Here is a 24,121-nt window from a genome sequence, read left to right as displayed (position 1 = left end):
CAAAGCAGCTTTACAGATTATACATGACTCCACATTACAATTTAGAGTGATCTGTCACTCTATTAATCAATGTCTTTCTCTGTAGGCAGTCATATGCAAATGTATTTGCCTGTGTGATGTCACTAATCCGACAATATCCAAACAAGCTTTTTTGTTTATAATGAGGAGGACATTTTAAGCTATGAATCTTGCAGGATGTTTACAAGGACCTCTTATATGCCAACATTTTATTTCTCATGTCATGACCCCTTTAAATGCCCAAGCTCATTAAAGGATGGATTCTGGTTTCTGTCAATGTTTTCATCACTCATCATCACCTGGAAAAAAAATATTGTACAAGTGATTCCAATTATATTGTTTTTCTTAGCCGTTAACTGTATAGTTGTGGTGTGGACTCTGCTATTCTTTTACATTTAGAACGATTGTTAAAGCTATATCTTTATCATTATATTTATCGCCCTTGCTGTGAACAGGCCTTTAGAAGAAGATCAGTGTTTATGTGTGGGTCTTTAATATGTACATAAAATGCCCTTAGATTCGGCCAGTCAAAAGTGCACTTACATTAAGGTCATGCATTAAGTTGCAAAAGCACTGTATCACTTGTTCTGCATTCGTTCAAAGTGTGTGCAGATGATTTTTGACATGCATGTAGACTACACTTTCAGTTCAAGTAATACAAACAACCACACATCTTTAGAAACATCCTTTAGAAAGGCTCCTTTTAAAACTTTCCCTATTAAATGTGTGATTAGTCGGAGTCCAACACAAAAGCTCTGAAGGCAGTGCTGTTCATTATTTGTGGTTGTCTTTACACTGCATGTGGGAAAGTCTAGGCGGCATCTTTGTAAAACGTTCACATATTCAGCAAGATCAGAGGTGAGAAGCAGTTCTTAACGCTGCCACTTTTGGAAGTTCTTTCAGATGCATAATATTTACATTCCCACTCATCTCTAACATAAACTTTTAATGAAATTTGCAGGTTTTTGCAAACCTTGAATATTTTTATTGCTTCATTGCTGGGGGGCTGTCTGTGACATTTCATCATTGTGTCAGTTTCATAAGTGTTTAAAATGTCAAGGGAACTCAGAAACATTGAATAGTGTGGGTTTTATGGGCTGTGCTCTTCTCTCGACTCTTACCCCATCGTTCTTTGAATTAATAGTTTTAAAAAACGCAATCATTATTGTCTCTTTATATTTTTGTCATCATTTAACGGTATGATTTTCCTAGTGTGGAACATAAAAGGAGATTTTTAGCTGAATGTTTACAGTGTTCTTTTCAATACAATGATAGTGAATAGGGTGGACACAACCTCTAAACATGTCAAAATAGCACTATAAAAGCGTCAAAATGAGCTCTCATCTCTTTCGTACTTACTCAAACTTGATCTGTTGTCATGGGCCATATTTGAATAAACACAAATGAGATTTGACAGTTGAGGTCTAGGGAAATAAGTTCTGATGATGATCATATGGGTCAAGAACACCATGAAGGTGAGTATAAGGCCCTGTTTACACCAGTGCGTTTTCGTTTTAAAACGCTTATCTTTTGCTACGGCTATGCCTGTCGTCTACATTACTTTCGAAAGCTGGGCCAGATCTGCACTGAATAAAATGGTTAAGCAACGAGAAAGTTTTGGCCAGACGGCGGAAAAGCGGCTTAAGTCCTTCGAAAATTCTCAACTAATACAATAAGGATATTGGTTTTACTCACGAACTATAGTGAGTATTGTATGTGAAAATCTTCACTAAAATGACAAAATTAAATATGAAATATAAAATAAGACCAAGCATTTTTTTTTTCACAGATAAGTGCAGTTACACTACCGTTCAAAAGGTTGGGGTCGTTAAGATGATTTGATGTTTCTGAAATGAGTCTCTTATTCTCGGCACTGCTGCATTTATGTGTTCAAAAATACAGTAAAAACAGTAATATTGTTAAATATTTTTTTGTTTTGTTTTTTATTTTAATATTTTTTTTGTAAAGAAATGTATAAATGTTTTTACTGTCGCGTTCATATGTAAATTACGTGAGCTTATTTTGTCCATTAGATCGAAAGATCTGAAAAAGTACATTTACCTATGTATATAGACCCTCCCCTTGAAGAAATCAGTTTCTAGTTTCTAGTTTCTATCCTAGTTTCTCACCTGTGTCTATTTTTATTGCTCACAAGTAATATTAGGTGAAACCTCAGAAGCAAAGGTGCTATTTAAATGACAAACAACTGAGAACTTCATTATTAAAGTGCAAATGAACACCCTTCATCATCTTCAACATGTTTCGACTAAAAAAATAAGTTTAATGCCAAGCTTTAATGTTTTTTTGTATACTTTAACAGAACTAAGATCATATGTAAGAATTGGTGTTAACTTTAAACAGCAAAATTAGACCGCAGCATACAGAGAGAACAATAAGCTAGGCATGTCGGCTGTGTTACAGCGCTGTCCCCCAGAAATCCTGCCACATCAGTGGAAGGCCAAGCGCTATTTATGAAAGATGCACCTCGCAGAGCTGCACTTTATTGAATTTAAGACAAAAATCGACCAAAGTGGCCTCGGGAGACGCATGAGGCTCCTCCGTTTCTCTGATGTGTCAACTGTTTTCACATTAAAAGACCAAAAAAGGTGAGGGAAAGCGACTTGAAAGGGCGAGATGTTTTTTTCTCAGAGAATCTTCTTTGAATATATTCTCAGAGAAATACAAATTCGCTTTCTATTGACGCTGTTATCCGCTTTCCCGAATGGCAAAAAATAACTCGGTCTGTCTCTCTCTCTGCAATTTAATGAGAAAGGTAACACATACTTTTCACCTCCCGTATTGAAGACTGCTTACCTTCAGGGCACTTTTTCATTTGTAGCTCATTCTATTAGACTTCAAGGTGAACAGCCGTCTGCGAGCGTCCGTTCCAGAGCACCACTGAGCCTGTCATCCGGTACTGGCGGAGTTTGACGTCAGGGAAGTTATTTTGCCAGCTAAGAGTTTCTAAGAGTGAGAGCGGAGTTTGAGGAGCTTCGACTGCGAGCCGTGAGCTGATTTATGGTGCAGATGCTGCAGTCTTGTGGATCTCAGCAGTGTCATGTTCAGCTTTACTAACTGTGAGGCACCTTCTCATACTTCTGTGTGTCAGTGCACTTTATTAAGGATTCCAGTGACATAAAGATGAAATTTATAGATTTACTCTTCAAAGTGAGTTTTGGGGGGTTGGAGTAGATTTACTAGAGCCATAATAATGATCCTCAAGTAAAAGGCTGTTTTTTGTAAATCCTCTGGCAGGGGCAGTGAGCTCTGACAAATTGTATTTGATGATTTATAATTGTGACCTCCCTTGCTCATTCTTTCTCTCTTTCCTCTCTGTTTTAGGAAGCTGTGTTGTGTTTATCCAGCAGCCCCATGACCTGGTGGTAGTAGCCGGGCAACCCGTGACCCTGCCGTGCTCCATCACTGGATATCATGGCATGGTGCTGTGGGTCAAAGACGGTCTCGCTCTAGGGGTCAACCGAGACCTGTCAGGTAAGAGATTTTGCTGCGGTCTGTTTTGTAGCCTAACCTGCGGTGAAATAACTCTACCTCTCATGGCTTATTTCTTTATCAGTTGCAACCGTAGATGGTCATCCACATGTATGCAATTGGTTGATTACATAATTGCAGTTCATTTATTATTTAATATAATAACATAATTGCAATTTAAGATATATAAAGTAGCCTGCAACCAATGGCTATAAAGTCTAGACTTAAAGTCCACATGAAATCAAAATTGAAGCTTTTAGTATGAATATGTTAGTATGAAAATGACAAAATTCACATTTAGAAGACATAAGCATTCAACAATCAACGAGGTGCGAAAGCAGGAGGAGAGGATGAGGTGTATAAAGGCCATTTCCCAGGCCAAGCTGGGAGACTGGATGAGATGGGAGAGTGTGGAACAACGCAAGATAGGCTGGCAAGACCTTTGGTCAATGGAAGAGAGTAGGATCAGTTTCCTTATTAGGTCAACATATGATGTTCTCCCATCACCGCAGAACCTAAACCTCTGGGTAGGAGAGGATCCCTCTTGTCCTTTGTGTTCATCACCTGCCACATTAAGGCACATTTTGACAGGATGTAAGGTGGCTCTTAGCCAAGGTCGGTTTACTTGGCGCCATGACCAAGTACTGCGATGTTTGGCTTTAGCATTGGAGGGCAAGCGTTGTATGACCAATAAGTTGCCGCCTGTTCTAGCAAAACATTACACGCAGAAGACAATATTCCTCCGCCCAGGCGAGCAACCACCAAAAAAAGGTGTTAACACCAATTCTCGCCCAGGACAACTGGAAGCTGTTAGGGACTGGAAGATACTGGCTGATCTTGATCAACGGCTTATTTTTCCACCTGAGATTGCCACCACTAACCTACGACCAGATATTGTTTTGTGGTCTGGATCAGCACGCATTGTTCAACTGATAGAGTTAACAGTGCCATGGGAGGATGCGGTAGATGAGGCATATGAGAGGAAGAAACTGCGGCATGCTCATCTGGCCACTGAAGCAGAACAGCGAGGATGGAGAGTCCAGGTTTATCCAGTGGAAGTGGGTTGTCGAGGTTTTGTGGCACACTCTACAACCCGGTTCCTCAGAGACGTCGGATTCAGCGGCCAAGAGTTGCGTCGCACAGTAAAGAACTTATCTGAAGCAGCAGAAAGGAGCAGCAACTGGCTGTGGTTGAGACGGAAAGATTCTAGCTGGCTGAGTACAGGCCGCCACGCTACGGTTTTGTAGAAAACTTGAAGAGTCTGTTGGTTTATTTGTATACGTTCCTGAGGATATTGCGCGAATGACGGGTGATTGGGCAGATATTGTATTTTGCGGTAGGTGGTAAGCCATACGGAACCGTTGCCACTGACACTGCCTATTAACGCACCAGTGGGGCTCGACAGCCTTAGTCAACGGGTTGGCGCGTATGGTCGGGTTGCGGAGAGATTGTGAGATTGTGGTTAGGTCTCAGCAGCAGGAGGGATGTAGAGGTCAGTAAGCTGGGCTGAGATGAGTGGGGGACGGAGGGGGGTGACTCTGGGACGCCAGAGTCACTGTCGAGCCCTCTTGAGGTGTCGTGGGCTAGTCGACGAAACACTGAGGACGGAAGGTGCCCACTTGAAGACCCTAGAGATGTCCCCTACTCGGTTCAATCCAGACGGTTGTCGTGCTGGTCCTGTAGTTGCAGCTGTCGCGTGTGCTGACGCGCCAAGTACACTGCTGCCGTTAACGCCGGACAGAAGGGGAGTCACACCACCGTATGGAAAGAAGCGTAAATGGATGGAGAAGCATAGTTTACTGTAAAGCTACGTCTTAGTTCTTATCTTGGCGAAAGCCGAGTACAAATCAGCATGAAGTTTTAACATCTACTCTCGTGTAATGGAAATCAATCACTTCCGCCAACTTCAGCTTCTTATCAGATTTTCTGTCCAATCAAATGCTCTCTAGAATCTAAAGCATCTCGTCCCCTACATTATAAATAGACACTGAAGCTGCTGCTAAAATTGGTCACTTGTTCACACATTTACTAATTTCTACATGGTGAATGGCACTATATAGAGGATGGGGAATGATTCAGATAATATAAATATGCTTTCCAATGGGGTGAATGAAGTCTAGTTGGGGGCGCACACAGTCTGCTCCGGTCCAGAGACACGGTACACAGAGCGGATCATATGCGCAGACCAGAAAACGTATCAGACACATTTGAATTCTGCACAGAATGTCTACTGTAACTTTTGATCAACTTAATGCATCCTTGCTAAATAAAAGTATTAATTTCTTCTTCTTTTTTTATCCTATCGACCCCAAATTTTTTCTAGTCAAATATTGACTTAACATATTTTTTAATTTTAAATATATATTTATCTAAATATTAATATATTAAAACCAGTATTTTTTTATCAACAGCATTACTGTGTTCATACACATTATGTACATTATATTTTATAATAAAAATTTAATCTTTGCTCTGCTTTGCAGTAAACTTTGCAGACTGAAACCTGAAGTCAAGCCATTTGCTGAGCAAAACAGCCACGTGTCTCTGCTGGATCAGTCTGTATCATTACAGAGAAGCTGAATATCTCAGAAATGTCTTTGTCTAGTCTAGTGTTAGGCACTATTACAAGGACAACAGCCCATTCTGTCAGGTTGTGAATGCTTTCTCTGACATTACCGAGAAGCTTTGCCCCCCAACTAACTTTTTTGTGATTGTGGTGAAGGTTTCCCTGTTTGTTTTAGAAAGTTCCTATCTGAATTACTGACAGACTGAGCAAAGCAAAGCAACAATCGAGAATTAATTGCATTTCTATCATTAATTAAGGCAAACACTTCATCATCCGCAGAACCCCAGAGAGACGTGCCGCAAGTGCAGCTGTTTTACATGTTTTCGCACGCTTTACAAATTAATTTGTTTCCAACGGATTGAAATGTTCTCAAAACTTCTCCCTTATGCAAGGACAATCTTTAGGCTTAGGTTTGCAAAATCAGATCGGATTGCTTTGTAAATCATAAACAAACCAGATATGATTACCAGACTCGTTTTCTTCAGTGCGCCACATTTACTGACTGTTTTATTTGCAATGAACTGCCAGATTAAAGACAAAATGCCAAACAAACTTTGGTCTAATTCAAATTCATTGCACATTCGTCCCTAAAGCTTTCATTTGCTGAATGTCACTTCCAAATTTGCTTCAGCTCACTTGAAGTTGAACTTGTTAGCTCTTTGAAATATTTATTGGCTAGCGAAGCATAATTCATCGATTTATTCTCATATCTAACTCAAAGTACAGCGATCAGATCCCGTTTAGCTAACGTTACACATAATTGCTGGATCAAGGGGTCATTATCGCTAACAATAGTTGCTGATTGCGTTCATGTACGCACTTCAAGAAACGAGCAATTAATATCTGAGAATTGAGCCTTTAGCTGCGGTCTCATTTAGCTCTCTCGTGATGTGTGATGTTAAACTATATACTTTACCAAGAAAGGATCTCCATTTCGGACATGGGTTTCTCCAGAAGTTCGTCATTTTTAGCCATGGCTCCAGGCAGCGTTTAGTCATGGACGGAGCTCTTTAATTGAGCCTCTCAGGGCTTTTCTTTCCTTTCCACTGCGTCTGTCTTTCTCCGAGCTTTTATTAGTGTCCAGGGACTCCTGGATATCATTGTACCGTGGTATAATCGAGTACAGAGCTGTGATACTTAACCATCAGTGGGAACCGGACAAAGTCTCCCTTCAAAGTGGATACGAAAACATTACTCGCTAAAGTGTAAAATGAACTAAAATGAGCTAGAGCCCCGACATGAATGGATATCAGGGTTCAGAGCAGCTGATTGTTTCAAACGTGAAGCAATTCGTGGATTTTTACAAGTTGTTAGCGGGTTTTCATAAAATCTGTCTTATGTTTTATTACCTTTAGTTTCACACTGATGAAACGACACATCCTGCGATCAATATGACATAGATATCTATATCTTTTCAGGGCGAGTGTCCTCAAAGCTTGAAGTTACAGATTTTGTGTCAGAGAGACTGAAGCTAAGATAACGCTTGATTAGGATGCCTCTCCGTGTATCTCTCCCCCTTCAGCTTTCGCTCCGAGCTTTGATCTGTCTGCTTTCAGCCAAGTTTCTAGCGTGCTTCCATCCATTGGAGTGTCAGTGAGATGCCCACATTGTGATAAATCCATGTCCCAGCTCTCTATCACAGCTGCTATTGATCCAACATGAAGCCGAATCCATTTCGGTGGGATTCATTACCTTTAATAGGGTCATTTCACATTGTTTCTTCTAATTGACAGCCATTGTCTGAAGCCATCCAGTCAAGCATATTGGGGAATTCATCAGAGCTTTATTGAGGCGCCTGTATGCCTCAATAATCCCTAATGAAAACAGCTCTTAAATAAAAGGCAAAAGAAGATCCAGTGGCAGGAAACCTGAAGGCAGTAATGACACTATCGATTCCTAATACGGGCTTATTACCAGATAGCACAGGACAACCAAACAGTCTTTAATATAAAGGATCACCAGGGTTTCAGAGACACGGCATGATAACTGTTTACAAGATCACGTTCGGATTTAAACGTGCTCGGGGCTGCGATCTGTTTGCTGATATGAGGAGATTAACTAAAAATGAGACATCTGTCTTGAGTAGAGCATCATGTAGCAATTTTGTTGTTCCAGTTTTTCCAAGCTACAAAGACACCATTCATCATTTATTGAAGATGCCACATTCTACACTTTTGTTGCATTTATTTTTTACCCGGAAGGCCACGTATATGTTTTTTAGCTTTACATCATCAGAAAAGTTGCATAAGATATACAATATATAATTATTATTTCTGCAGTTTTTAATAAATATCGTGAAAATACACATTTCTGCAAATTGCATACGTTTTCTTATAATACACACTACTGTTGTTTGAAAGAAGGCTACATTTATTTGATCGAAAATACATTAAAATATTATAGCAATTTAATATAACTGTTTTCTATTTTGGTATATTTTAAAATGTAATTTATTCCTGTCATGGCCAAGCTGAATTTTCTGCATCATTACTCCAGTCTTTAGTGTCACACGATCCTTCAGAAATAATTCTAATATGCTGATTTGCTGCTCAAGAAACATTTCTTATCAATTTTGAAAACAGGTGTGCTGCTTACTACGTATTTTTTTGTGGAAACCATGATCATCAGGATTCTTTGATGAAAGAAAAGCATTAAAAGAACAGCATTTATTTGAAAAATGATATATTTTAAAATATATTTAAAATATTTTTTGGTGACATTTCTAAATGTATTTTGATCAATTTAATGCATCCTTGCTGAATAAAAGTATGAATTTCTTTTAAACACCCTGCTCTCTAGATGTCAACTTTTACAAAATGGTTTTCTGTAGCAATTTGAACTGTGAACGCGGAAGTCAGGGTGCATATTGTGTGTTCATGTTGCAAAGTTTAATTCAGTCATACCACAGAGTGTATTTTGTTATGTTTTTCTTTTCATGACTGGAGTAAACATGACTGGAGATCATTCAAGGCCAACTCAGAATGAGTCCCGTCTCTTATTGTGCAGTAAACTATTGGTCTTTTTGTATGATTCGAATATTTTACCCATTCCTGCAACTTTCATAGAATTTAACAATACTGGCACAAAGATATTTCACATTGCTTTTTATGTTTGATTTGTGTAATGTTAAACCTAAGACCTTGTGTTTCAGGTTATCCACGCTATGATGTGATTGGGGACCACAGCAAAGGAGAATATCACCTACTGATCCAGAGGACGGAACTGATCGATGACGGCAGCTTTGAGTGTCAAGCCATCCAGGCTGCTAGCAGATCTCGACCTGCTCGGCTCACTGTTCTGGGTCAGTGTCACCTACCAGAAACTTCCAAAAAAGAGATGGACAGAAAGATAGATAGATAGATAGATAGATAGATAGATAGATAGATAGATAGATAGATAGATAGATAGATAGATAGATAGATAGATAGATAGATAGATAGATAGATAGATAGATAGATAGATAGATAGATGGATGTTAAATTACAAGCAAGTTAGGTGGTTCACTTTTTGGTTCTCTTTTCTAATTGGAGCCTTTTTTTTATGAGTGAGGATAGATGGATTGATGGATGAACCGATGGACAATCAGACAAATCGATACATACTTTAACCTCTTAACCTTCTCCAGAGCGTCGGCGCACTGAAGCGTTTTTTTTTTTATTTAGTTCAAATATACTATCAGATTTAATGTTATACCTTGACAAACTATACATCATTAAAAAGATATAAGACTCAAGATTCAGTATTTGACCACTATTGTATTCTGAGAAACTTATAGTGACAGTTATGTCTTAATTTGTGTCAGGAGTTATGAAATGAAAAAAATGAGTCGATACCTTTAATATGAATTATAAGCGTCAGCTGGTCCATTCATAAAAAACACTCCGTGCTGTCGTCATGACAGCGATTCACAAAACAACGTCCCTGAGGGCTTTTAGCTCAACAATGTGCAGATGTGGAGAAATATTGATATATTCTCATAGATTCACATCATATTTCTATAGACAGGAATAATATTTATTGAATTTATACCCAAATGCGTCGATGTAATCATAATGATCGCTTCTTACTGAGATGTGCTGTGTTTTCCATTCATACCAATTGCATGGGGGCGCTATTATGTCCAATAAAAGTCCATATATAGATCATGAAGAAGACCCATAGTCATGTGACATTCCAGGACGTCACTGAGTGATACAGAAAGTACAGAGATCGCTGTAACATGCAGATAAAGATGTTTTGAAGACAATAAACATGATTGCAATGATATTTGAGTTACCTGTGTTCTTCAAGCCATGCCAGGTATTTCATAATAATAGATTATATTTATAATGTAATGCTAATCGATATAGATTTCATCATCGTTCAGAACACTAAATAATACATTTTCTGTCTGATTTTTTTTTTATCTGAAGCCAAGTTAGATCACAGAAGATTATTTAAAACACTAGACTTGCGTTATATAGTGAGTTTGGAGCGCAAACATGGTTTTAATCTCATAAATGGTCGTGTATTGATGGTGTGCTAAGCTAACATGCTAGCGAGCCCAGGCGCACCTGCCACGAGCAGTTATTGTTTTATGATTTTTTTCTAAATAGGAATGCTTACTGAAATGTTTCAGTGCATTTGATACCAGTTTCAAATATTTAGTGAGAACTTTGATAAAAGAAATTAGGGTTTGAAACCCTATGAATAGCTTGTGAATAGCCAGTCGTTAGTAGCTATAATGCAGACAAAAGAAATGCATATTTAGAGCCATAATAACCAGTCTGGAGAGGTGTAAATGTGTGCAGGGGAGACTGAGACTGAATGGGGCACCACAAAACAATAGAGACAATAGACTGAATAGATGACTCAGAAGATGACTAAACATCAGTTTGCTAATAGAGTCTAATCAAAATAAAGTAATTTGACATGATCTTGAAAAACATTTAACTAAATACAGAGCTTTATACTTATCATTTTCAGATTTTAAATATAAAATGGTCAGACATGTGGCTTTAGCTGCAGTGCATTTCTAGATTGCTCCAGGGCCAACTTCAATTTTATTTTCATGAAGATGTTTCATAAAAATAAATTTCTAATAACTTTACAAAACTTTGAAGCTATTTAAAATGTTTTTTTTTCATTATGACAATAATTAATTCTACATTTACAATAAACAACCAGGTGTCAGCTTTCAAATGAGATCATACTTGTGCTTTTAGTGCAAAGGGTTCATGAACTGTATCTGTTTCAGTTTGTGTATGTCATTTCTGGGGATTTTTCAAAAGTGGGCTTGAAGCTTAACAGGTTAACTAGAATAGCACTCGAGCAGTAAAAGAGTAAAGAAAGCGAGGCCCTGAGAAGGAGAAAGCATGAAAAAGTACCGCCTCTGCAATACTGTGAATGTAGACAAGAACAAAGTCAATCTCCGAGTCAGATAAATGTGTGATATTCTGAAATCAGGGCTAATCAGCTTTAATAAGACACATTAGATATGTTTGCGATCAATAGAGGCCCTGACACAAATGCATTGCGTCAGCTTAGCTCCCGGGCAGCCTGGCTCGGCCTGATTATCATTATCGATTTCTTTCCTTCCTTTGTTAAAACTATGATATATTCCAGAGGAATAAGTTCATTACGCCGGCCTCGAAGTAACAGCGTTTTAAACCAGTAATCTGAGTCTAGACGCTTAAAGCCGAGCGAAGATGCCGGCAATTCTAGGTCCATTAAAATGATTAATTATAGATGAGAGGCCGCTCATTTGTTTTTATTTTTTGCTGGTCCTGTGGCAGCAGAGACAAATCATCATGCTCCCCAGGGCAGAGCCATTAGCCTGACATGTAATCCCACACAAACTGGCTTACTTCTGAAAAGTTGCATACAAAACCGCAAGCGGCTCCTGAGCGAGGTAATGAACCTCATGTAGGGACTCCGTCATCGTCAATCCCCTGTCACTTCCCTCCCGGGGGGGACGACGGCGCATGACCACGATCAGACGTGGCGTTTCTTTCGTTCACTCTCTCTATCTCTCTCCTGACAGATGAGATTCAGAGTGGTCTTTGTAACCTGATTGGATCTCTCGCCTGTGAAGCCTCAAACCTGTCTTTGTCACTTACCGAGAAAAAATGCCTCTGGAGGCTTTTTCCCGACTTTGAAGCACTGTGTTTGGGCATGAGTCCAGGGCTTCATTGCGATGCATTAATATGGCTGGGTCTCAAATCATGCTGCGTCGGTGAGTATCGGCCCGTAAATGGCGTCTACGGTCCCCGCGAAGCCCTCATACAAATTCAGAGCGAGTTTGTGCTTTCTTTTATTACAAGTTCATGTAAAAAAATGATTGCATTCTTAAATTATTTTATTCAATGAAACAGCGTAAATTACATAAATTATTGCATTCTTTCTTTCTGTCTTTACTCTAGTATGTAAACCACTAGTTCAATCTTAGTTCAAACATACATGCCGTTCAAAAGTTTGGTGTCAGTAAGATGACATGTTATGTATATGTGTATATATATATATATATATATATATATATATATATATATATAGGGCTTGATGTTTTTTGCTCACCAGCCACTGTGGTAAGTGGTTTTTCAAAGTTACTAGCCACTCAGCATTTTCACTGGCCACAATTTTGATCAATCAAAACAATACCATGGGGAAAAACTTCCAGATATTTTTAATATTATCTCATAATTTGGCGGCAGGTATATTAGGCTGCTGTCACTTTAAGACCTGACGCACGGATCCATTATACTGTTACACATGCGTTTTCTTTCTCAACTGTTTACATTCACTCACAACATAACTGACTGTATTCACTTGAATACTTGTCATTATTTTGTGTGTATATGACTGTTTAAGCGTAGCCTGACGTCGTCATACTCAGATTCTAGTCAGAATATGAGTCTGATACTGCTCCATTGGGCTATGATTATGGGGCGTGTTTCAACCGAACCAGGAAAGAAAATGCCTCTGCACTCAATTGGATAGACCTACAACTAATTAGAGCAAAGGAGTAAGAGACTTATGTTGAATCCCATAGGAAGGACGGCAAAAACATCTTTCCGATCGACAAATGCCTTGATCGCGGTTCTCTGTTCCTCTTTTAAAATTAATGCGCTGTCGATATCTTCTATAACAGACGCGATGGCGGAATCTACACATCTCAATTCTCCAGCGGCAGCCACCTTTGTTGTACACAAATTCAACCCAAGCGCTCTTTGGTGACATGGATGATTACGTTTCTGTTGATCATCTGTCCATCATCGTATAAAGCCCGCCTTGACAATTTGATTGGTCCGAACAGCTTTGGTTCGAGCATAGTTGCTCCCCAACGGATCAAGTCCAGACCGAACTTCCCGACCTCAAATGTTGTGGGCGGGGCTAAGTTCGGCTGGCATCCTGTGGTGTGTTTCCTGTACAACGACGTAACTCGTTGCTAAACTACTGTAGTACGATGCATCGTTGGAGATATCAACTAGCTAGTCACGACTGTTTCCCGAAACCATATTGTCGCAAAATGGTTGTTCAACCACGTTGGTTAATGATGTCACGCAGGTGTTGGAGTAATAACTTATTTTAATGAAACTGTTTGAGGTCGAAATAACGCTAGATGTTTTGATATAAATTACGGACATGGCATCTGAGGAATATTTAAAAATTTTCTCAGTTATTTTGCTTTATTTCCAGATTCAATCATAGGCTCGTTCTTACACACTAGAGCACGTTCGCACGCGCAGTCTTCAAAAACGGTGCTTTAAATCTCTTGACAAACTCAAAGACGTAAATTACATTTGTATGTATTCTAAATAAAAGACACAGGTTGTACCGAATGTCAGCTTGCTTATTTTGCTCAAATAAGGATTTTATTAAGTCCAAATGTCATGCAATCTAGAAACTATGCTTCTAACCACAGCTCGAGAGCTGTCGTTCAAACCACACAACTTTGCGATGCTGTTTGCGAATGTTCGTTGGAATGATGGTTTCGGGAAACACGACTCGTTGAACTATGCTGAGAACGACGGAAGTTGCGACCATAGTTGGCTAACGATGCTTTCGGGAAACGCACTCCAGGCTAGTTTAAGCGCACGCACTTTGGGTGTCTGCAGGAATGAGTAAAATGATGCGCAATATGTGCAATCCCTAAATTCAAGCCCTGTAACACCAACAATATTTATCCGGAGCAAATGAATCGAGGGGAGCAAATGAGTATGGAGAGGTGGGTTTTTGTGTCAGTTTGCTGTCGGAGAGATGAGAGAGCGATAAAGCGCACCTCTATACTGCGGGAAATGAGTATTGGAAAGCATTTCAGATATTCCAGTATCGATATGTATCGAAAAATCTATATTTTTGACAACACTACATTGCACTTAGTTTATTATTTGACTACAATTGAAAAATGTATATACTGTAGGCTATTATATAAAATTTAACCCGTCAAAGTGGCTAGTACTAGTGACTAGTATATATATATATATTCACACTTTCTTTTATTTTCTTCCAAGTGGCACGGCTTCGCAATAAGGCCCTCGAACAATCAGTCTCTGTTTCGGACGTGCACTTTTGCAATTACACCAGCACACACTCGGCAGCGGGAGAGCGGCTGACCTGTCGGAGTGACATTTGAACTTTGAGTATCCGTAGGAGAGTTGTGGGGTAACCCAGTTTGCTTTGTGGTGGCCAGGCTACTGAATAAGACATGAGATGGGGTTGGTACACATTGCTGAAGAAGGACCCCTGAGGCTAATTAGATCCAAGGAATTCCCCTAAAGCCAAGCCGAGGAGCTGGAGAGAGAGCGAGAGCCGCGGCGCAACAACTCAGTGAACCATGGAGAGAAACCCGAGCCACTTCCAAAGGTCACTATTGTTTAAAAAGAGCCACTGCAGTGTTTCTGTAAGCTCTCAGCATTTGTTCTGCTCATTGTCTTCAGAGTTAAAGAGGCTTGTGCGATTTGGCTGCTTTCAGACTTAATTAGAGGCTTTCTTTCCTTCTTGACGCGATTGAATGCGAATGAAAACAGGCAATGTGGAACAAAAGTACAGTTCATTCAATGTGTCAAGCTCTCTGAAAGTCGATTTACTTTTCCTAGTCTTATTAGAAACAATTAATTGGTTATTTAAAAGTTTGAAAATAACTTGTTGTGTCTATGAAATGCAGGGGTCCACAAATAGCGGTCTGCGGTCCGGACCCTGGCTTGGTTCCAACCAGACCACGGTGGCAGCACTGTATCGTTTCTACAGTTTAAAGTGAATAGAGTATCAAAACAGCGGAGCTGTCCACACCACAAGCACTCTGTCGTTTATAGTAATGGTATTTTTGCCGCTATATATCTTCTAATATTTAAAGGTGCAGCGTGTAACTTTTAGCGACATCTAGCGGTTCGGTTGCGGTAAACTCGATCGACTTAAAATGCTTCCAAGATCGACGGGTTGGTGATTCCTGTAACTGTTTTACGGTCAATGACAAGAGTAGCCTACTAATCAGCTGTCTCACGAACTTAACCAGCACATTTATCCCCACATAGCAAAGCCATAACACAGCGAGGGAGAAGAATTAAGTTATATGAAACAATCCAACTACATATTTACACCACTGACAAGGGAAAAGTCACTACTCACGGTGTTTATGGCTAGCTTCTTCTAGCTTCCTGCGGCTTCTCTTTCAAGGTAGTGACGAAATGCGCTCTGTAATGCTGTTTGTTCTCGTTCGGCTACGGTAGAAACATGACGTCACAATATGGCGACTTTCATAGAAGGGGATTCCCGTGCCTATGTAGATATAAATGCCTCATTCTAAGGTAATAAAAACATTACAGTTTATTAAGTAAGTTCTTTATACACCACTGAACACATAGTTATGGATGTCATATTGCATTTCTGTTAATAGATACTCAAAAATGTTACACATTGCACCTTTAATCTTTTTCATGTCAATGTTTTTTTAGAGTTTTTTTTTTTACTGAAAATTTTCAGAAAGTCTCATTTTCAATTAGCCTGACTTCGTCATACTCAGATTCTAGTCAGAATGTGAGTCTGATACTGCTCCATAGGGCTTTGATTATGAGGCGTGTCTTAACCGAACCAGGAAAAAAACAACTCTGCACTCAATTGGATAGACCTACAACCAATCAGAGCAACTCAGTAAATGTTTTTTTTTATCAGCTAAGCAAATTGTCAACAGAAATCACGCACGCTGGAAGAAGTAGTAAAATAATGAGTGTTGCTTCTTTTGCTTGGTCCTCCATGAGTGCGACCAAAGGAGAAACCACAACGACCACAGGGTTTTCATTGCGTCCCATCTTCTTAGGGACCATCGGAGCCAGCTGATAAAATAAACTTTTGCCGAATCCCGTAGGAAGGACGGCAAACACATCTTTTCCGATCGACAAATGCCTTGATTGCAGTTCTCTGTTCGTCTTTTAAAGTTAATGCGCTGTCGATTACTTTTACAACAGACGCGATAGCGGAATCTATACATCTCAATTCTCCAGCGGCAGTCATCTCTGAGGGAAACCAGTTCAACCCAAGCGCTCTTTGATAACGTGATGATTACGTAACTGCAGATCATCTGTCCATCATCGTATAAAGCCCGCCCTGGCAATTTGATTGGCCCGACGATTTCTGAACCGATCATAATTACTCATCAATGGATCGAGTCCAGACCGAACTTCCCGATCAAAAAATGTTGTGGGCGGGTTCGGGCTGGCATCCAGGCTAATTTTCAATTGGCTTCATTCACAAAGCACAACCAGAACAAATTTGTGTGTAAATTGTTTGTAAAACAAATTATTCTATACTTCAATTATTGTATTCAATAACACTGTTTGCTATTGTAAATTAAGTAAATTATTGCATTCTTTCTCTTCGTCTTTATTTTGGTTTGTAAAACCCTAATTCAATCCCATACGTGCATACATGAACAAATAAATTTCCTTTCTGGACAAGGACAGTATACCGTACATACATTTTCAATGGAGGGACAGAAAGCTCTCGGACTAAATCTAAAATATCTTAAACTGTGTTCCGAAGATTAACGGAGGTCTTACGGGCTTGGAACGACATGAGGGTGAGTCATTAATGACATAATTTTAATTTTTGGGTGAACTAACCCTTTAAAAGATTGCAAATAAATGCTTTTCTTTTGAACTTTCTATTCATCAAAGAAACTTGAAACAAATGTATCACAATTTCTACAAAAAATGCAGCACATATGTTTTCAACATTGATAATAATAAGAAATGTTTCTTGAGCAGCAAATCAGCATAATAGAATGATTTCTGAAGGATCATGTGACAGACTGAAGTAATGCTTTGGCATCGCAGAAATAAATTAAATTTTAAATATATTATATTACACTTATATTTTAATATTATATATATTTTGAAATTGTAATAATATTTCTAAATATTACTGTATTTTTACTGTATTCAAATAAATCCAAAATAAATAAATTTTGATGAGCATAAGAGATTTTTGAATGGTAGATGGACTAAAAGCTAAAAATCTCATTTTGGTGTTATGGAATCTCTAACTTGGAATCTAATTTTGCAGTCATTTCACATTAATTAGGTCTTAATATGGACTTCTCAGGCTAGTAGTGGGAGAAAAGCTAGTGGATTAAAGCTTTGTACAAGATCTTATCCTCTGCCTTAAGAGCGTGTTGAACAAGCCACGTTAACCTGTCCCAGAGGGAGACAAACATCAGTTCTAATGAGAGGACTAGGAGACGGCAATTACTTGTAGTCTTTCAAAGCAAAGAGGCTGTCCTGTTCCTCCTCTTCGTGGATAAGACACCGGCCAGGGATCATCACTTGATTCTTTGAAAACTAGAATGGAAAGGCGGCGAAAAGATGGGCTATTGTCTTTTTCCTTTTTTTTTATGGGTTTCTCACCCTTGCACAGCAAGCTAACTTGCCCAGATCTGACCAAATATGCTCCCCGTCTCCTCATGTTAATGTCAGCACCAGCGTTGGCCGCGAAAAGTCACATCGCAGCCAGATTGAGAAAAGAGAAAGCAAACAACGATGTGATGAAATTGAAAATGCAGAGTTCACAGATACAGGTCTCGACCTGAATAACAGCCAAATGCCATTGTTCACTGTTTTTCCCCCCACTACAAAGTTCTCTTGGTTTTAAATGCAAGAATTATCACCTCAGTCTGCAGTTAGTGTTATGAATTTTTAACAATGTATTGAAGTTTGCAACAGCTGGTCCTCCATTCGAACGTCACACTTTGTTGAATAGGTAGCAGGCATGCAGCAACATCTGCATCTCAGAGAAATGTGAATTCACAGACAGGTATTTCAGGCTTCTGTGTCACAGCAGAATAAAAATTCTCACTAATGTGACATAGGTGCAAAACTTTAATCTGCAGCTGAGATATATGCAATGTCTAAAATTAACTTGAAAAGTGCTAAATGTGAGTAACAATAGGATTTGGGGGGTAAATGAAATTGTCCATTTAAGAATTTTCTGCAAAGGTCTGTACGTGGAAATTCTGCAGTGACTCTTTCTGCAAGTTACATCATTACGCTAGTAGGTGGCGACAAGTGACTCTATGATGTGTGAGTCATTTGAATCATTCACTCAAAAGCACTTGCTGCGTCCCAATTCGCCTACTTATACTACGCCCAAAAAGTATGTACTCTTTTTGTGAAGAAAAAGTACATACTTTTGAGTGTGTAGCAAAAGCAAGCTTTGGGACATACTACTTCGTCATCTTTAACGGACAGATCTGTCGCGTGCATCCTGTCGCCGTAAACCGCCCTGTCAATCATCTCGTCACAGTTAAAATCCTCCATTCAATCTAATATAATTTCTTACCATTTCAGAGAGAAATGTTGTATCACGTTCACCTGCCAGTCGTGGGTCTTTCATGCGGAGACTCTCATGTGTTTGCAATTTGAATGTAATGATGCATTTAAAAGTTAATGGCTAAACATATCTTTACAAAAGTTCACAATGCTGCTGCAGATGCAATAAAATGTAGACAGCATTGAATAAATAAATTTTCGTCAGGTTAGATACTGATAATTAATCACTCAAACCCCTTTATCTAAACCTTTACATAACCGCCGGACTCGCGCGTCCTCCAGGTCTGTAGTTTTTTAACACTTTTCACTCGTCTTTGTAGTTCTAACCGAATCCTCGTCCAGCGCGCGATGGGTTGTGGGCAATATCAGCCGTTAGAGTGCGCATCGATCTGCACTTCGGATTCTGACCGGAAATAGTAGACCATCCGGGTCTCTTTGGAACACTCATTTCAACATACTACGATTTGTGGACGTACTAATTCTATTTTCGAATACTATTTAGGACGGATAGTATGCGAATTGGGACGCAGCAACTGATTCATTAAAGAAGTGACTTTCTTTGTGAATGAGTCATTGAATCATCATACACTCATCCAGTTTGTTCATAAACACAGATTACAGAAAGGACTCTGCATTTATGAGTGAATCATTGATTTATTGGCTCACTCATAAAGAGTCACTTGCTTTTATGAGTGAGCTATATTTATTGTATTTATGAGTGAGTCTATCAGTGATTTATTTATAAAGCCTGTTTTGTCCCTGAATGAAAACACTGATTCATTCGTGAAACCAAAAGCTTTTTCTATAACTACTTTTCACTACCATTCATACGTTTTTTTTTAATGTCCCTTATGCTCACCAAGGCTGCATTTTATTTGATCAAATATACAGTAAAAATGGTAACATAGTGAAATATTAGGGACCATTCTGTATTTATGTAATGGACCACCGGAGGAAAATAGGGGAGGCTCATGTCTTTTTATTCTTTGTTGAGGGGAGGGTCATCCAACTTTTTTTAGTCTAGGGGAGGGTCACCCAACTTTTGTATTTATGAAAACAGCTAAATTTCAAAGTGGCTTTTTTGGTGCATATTTTTCCACATAGCTCCATGTAGCTCTCTCAGTCTCTGCCCCCCATCGCTAGCAGATGGGATGGGTCTGACCCAACAAAACCGGGGTGCGGAAGGGTGCGGGGATGACACGCCCATGCAACGTAAGGATGGCGCTGCCAATAAAGCACCTACAACTGTCACAAAGAACCGGCAAAAGTAATGATTATAAATATGTCAAATATAGCAAGGAGACATTTTAATTGTTTATTGATAAACAAGTGATTTCTGTGTCAGTGTCGGCTGCAAGATGTCTCTGTGAAAGTTTTAAAGCAGTCTTTTAGTGCCGCTTTCAGAGCAGTTACGTCCGTAACATTGTTTTTTCCTCATAAATACAAACACGAAAAATTCAATAACATTTTATGTTCTGTGGAGAGCCAACCCTTCTTCATCCGGTGGGTAGTATTACTTTTGGTTTGCGCAGTGTAATTCACAGAATTACAAAAAAAATATTTTGCCACCTAAAAGTTAAAGATTTTTTTGTGTCACGTCTGTAACGCATGTGTATTTCCTCATATTAAAAGTGCAACGCTCAATAAGTCCCGCCTTCTAAATAAGAGCCAATCGCGTCACTGCAGCTGCCGTTAGATGCTCAGCTTCCACTGTGCATTAGCTTGACCTGCCTGAAAAATTTTGTTTTCTGTCATGATTCGAGCGTTTAGAAACAAAATTTATGAGACAGTTGTAGTCAGATTTTAGTGGTGATTTCAAATATGAAATTTAATCATAAGCTTGGCGAACAGTTTTGGAGAATTTGATGTTTCCCCATTCAAAGAAATAGGAGCTGCACTTGCATGCCCAAGACGCGTTTCAAAGATGACCGCCGAGTGAAATGACTTCTTAAAGGCACTTTGATTTTAAGGCTTTGTATGCAATATTAAACATGTGGACAACTTTACTACATCTCTAAAATTTTAAATTTTCAAAATGGATTTGTGTTTTAAAAGCTGTCCATTCATCCATATTGTACATATCAGTGTCTAAACAACTAAACTGAATCCAAATGCCATCTGAATGAAATTAAGATCACATTGCAATATCATAGGGAGTAACAGGAAAGTAAAATTGCATTGTGACAGGCTCCTCCTGTTCTGTAGAGCTCCGACAGGGCATGTGGAGCGGGACACAGAGTTCTGATTAAAGCCGAGCGCTCCTGTTCACTGGCCTGTTCAGGCCAAAGGGCTCTCTGTGTGGGCCACTTGTCCATGCATGTCATCTCTCTACATGCTGGATGGAAGGAGGAGGGAAGGAGGGGGGGGGGGGGGGGCATTTCAGGCATCTCATGCCTTCCCTCCCAAAGATGCTCGAGCAGAAGGAGTGGGATAAATCGTTCGCTCTCAATTCAGCACTTGTGTCAATAATGGCACCCTGTAGTTAAAGCTCATCAAGCTGACATCTATTTATTTATTTATACTCACTATTCATGTCATAAGCGAAGAACAAACACGCTGAACCTAAAGCTTAATTGAACTGTAAACTGAATCGCCTCAATAGATTTAGCTCAGTCCATGGCAGTCCGGCTTGGTATAATAGTATTAGTGTTAACTGAAATTAAGAAAATCTAGTTAGTCAATTATCTGATGCATTGGCCAAAGCTTTCAGTATTAAAAGAAATAAATCTGCATCTACAGAGACCTACAATACGACATTTTGTTTTCTTCACAGATATTTGTGAACAAATGTGTATCTTGTGTAGTCTCACTTAAGGCTGTTTCCTTTAAACAGAGCAAACTGTTTGCAATTGAAAAACAGGCACAAGGTCGGTCGGATGTTCTCACATTGGCAGAAGGATGTAAGACAATGATTTCTATTAAACAACAGACAGACATGTTGAGTGCTGCAAGGCTGTTTGGCCATTGTGCAGTTTCGTCAACATTATCCCTGCACTTTTTATTGTCATTTGATGTTGTTGAACTCTTGTTTCAAGGTTAGTTTACTTCTCCTCAGTGTAAAGCTGTTTTCATTAATTATGTAAAAAAATAGGCCCGGATTTAACATTTACTGCCCTTGTGTTAACATTTTAACATTTTAAAATGTTATTTCACCTTCTTTATTCGATTTTAATTGGATTTCCTACAGTTCATTTGAGTCTAAGTGCCCCCTTTGCTAACAAACTGGCCTTTAGCAGGAACTTTCAAAAGGTTTTAAGGTGAAACAGCGTGCCATCATTATCTGATCAACAAGAGCACAGTTTCAAACAACACTGAAGAATATTTCACTTCCGATGCTTTAATTCAAAGAAATGTGTTTACTGGTGGAAAGATCACATCTGCTTCTGTTGAAAGGGTCTTTATCCCGTATTTTTAGTTAATACACCTGAAAAAAAGAAGACAGGATAATTGCTAAAGGCTGTGTGCTGCTGTGTGGTACAGCAACTAAACTCAGGATGAAAGTGATTAATCCACCGTGCTACCAATTCCTGCGAGAGAAAGATGGAGAGAGGGAACGAGAAGGGAGAGAGAGACATCTCCAGATGTAAGACCAAATCCAGGTACATTACAAAATAGGTCACATTTCCCAGAATGCCCCTTCTCTCTTGTTTCCAAAATGAAATTGCTCCATTTTTCTCCTTCCACATGCTGAATGACTCGAGGTGTCTCAAGGGCCTGGTGTATCAAGAGGGCAGAGACAGAAGTAATTCGGTCCTGGCTGTTCGTTAGGCTCCATGTGAGAGTTTCTCCCCAGTCTGAACCACAATTACGGCTGTATGATTAATCCATCGTGTTGACCTGCTCAACACAAAGAAGATGGTTGGCTTTAGAATTTGGAAGAGTCGCACCAGGGCATATTTGCAAACATGGCGGTCACAAGAAGGTTTAACATGGTCATGCCAGTTTTTGGCGCTCAAAAGGAGAGCATGAACCATCTGGGATCCGTGCCACATGGAAAGTCATGCTATCCAAAGCTACTTGGAAATGCCAGTGTGTGAATTCACACCATAATATATTGGCACTTAGCTTTCTGGAATTCTGGGACTTGAATGTTGGACTGCTGTGCCAGCTCAGGAAGTCTCTCTCTCGCTCTCTAATTCAACCCCATCAATAACTGAAACTTGAGCAGACAGACTGATTGACTTAACTGTTGTGCTCATTTGCATACACTTAGCCTCTGGTCTATCAGTCCCGGAAAACAATCCCAGCATGCAATTGTAAGCTATGTTTGTAAAAAAACAAATGAGTTTGCTCTAAACAGGCAAAGCACTTAGGCGTTAAAACAAGCTGTTAAGGATGGCTTTGATGTCCAGATGGGGAAAGGAATATGACACTGACTTTAATTGCTCCTGGAAATGAGAGTGGATTCTGAGTGGATGGAAGTACTTTGAATTCTCTGTCACTAATTTAAATGTGGCAAAGGGATTTCATTCCAGTTTTCTATGTATGTTTTAGTAGTAAGGAAGAATCACTATTATCTATCTATCTATCTATCTATCTATCTATCTATCTATCTATCTATCTATCTATCTATCTATCTATCTATCTATCTATCTATCTATCTATCTATCTATCTATCTATCTATCTATCTATCTATCTATCTAATATTTGTAATCCATCCATCATCCATTACACTGTTCAAAAGTTTGGGGTCGGTAAGGATTTAAAAAATATATGTTTTTGAAAGAAGTCTCTTATGCTCATCATAATAAATCAAATAGCCTAAAGGCTGTACTTATTTGATGAAAAAATACAGTATAACTTTTTTCATTTTAAAATGTAACTTATTCCAGTGATGGTAAATTGAATTTTTAGCATCATTACTCCAGTCTTCAGTGTGACATGATCCTTCAGAAATCATTCTAATATTATTGTCAATGTTCAAAATAGCTGTGCTGCTTAATCTTTTTATGCAAACCGTGATACATACAGGATTGTTTAATTCATAGAAAGTTAGAAAGGAACAGAATTTATTTGAAATAGACATTTTTGTATTTGTAACATTACAAAAATATATTTTTTGTCAATTCAATGCATCCTTGCTGACTAAAAAAAGAAAACATTTCTTTAATAAAACATTTTAAACTGAAAAGTTTATTTATTGTGTACTGTATATAAATGTTTGTCTACATAATTTGTATATACACAAAATATATATAAATCATATAAATAATTTGTATTCATAATATTTGAGCTGCCTGTGTGGCTGAA

The 24,121-nt window shown here is 38.9% G+C and overlaps 1 protein-coding gene across 1 annotated transcript in view; it reads left to right on the top strand.

The window, feature by feature from the left end:
* Nucleotides 1–24,121, top strand: part of kirrel3a (kirre like nephrin family adhesion molecule 3a) — a 145,885-nt gene that overhangs the window by 79,904 nt on the left and 41,860 nt on the right. Inside the window, exons 2-3 of the mRNA XM_056244205.1 lie at nucleotides 3,361–3,510; nucleotides 9,225–9,374. Coding sequence (XP_056100180.1) covers nucleotides 3,361–3,510; nucleotides 9,225–9,374 — 300 coding nt within the window. The remainder of the gene's footprint in view (nucleotides 1–3,360; nucleotides 3,511–9,224; nucleotides 9,375–24,121) is intronic.

This window comes from Rhinichthys klamathensis, unplaced genomic scaffold, assembly GCF_029890125.1.
Source record: "Rhinichthys klamathensis goyatoka isolate OS25496 unplaced genomic scaffold, OSU_Roscu_1.1 h1tg000027l_1, whole genome shotgun sequence".
NCBI classification, from domain to species: domain Eukaryota; kingdom Metazoa; phylum Chordata; class Actinopteri; order Cypriniformes; family Leuciscidae; genus Rhinichthys; species Rhinichthys klamathensis.
Note: the sequence above shows the minus strand (reverse complement) of the source record. Positions and strands in the feature narration are given on the sequence as shown.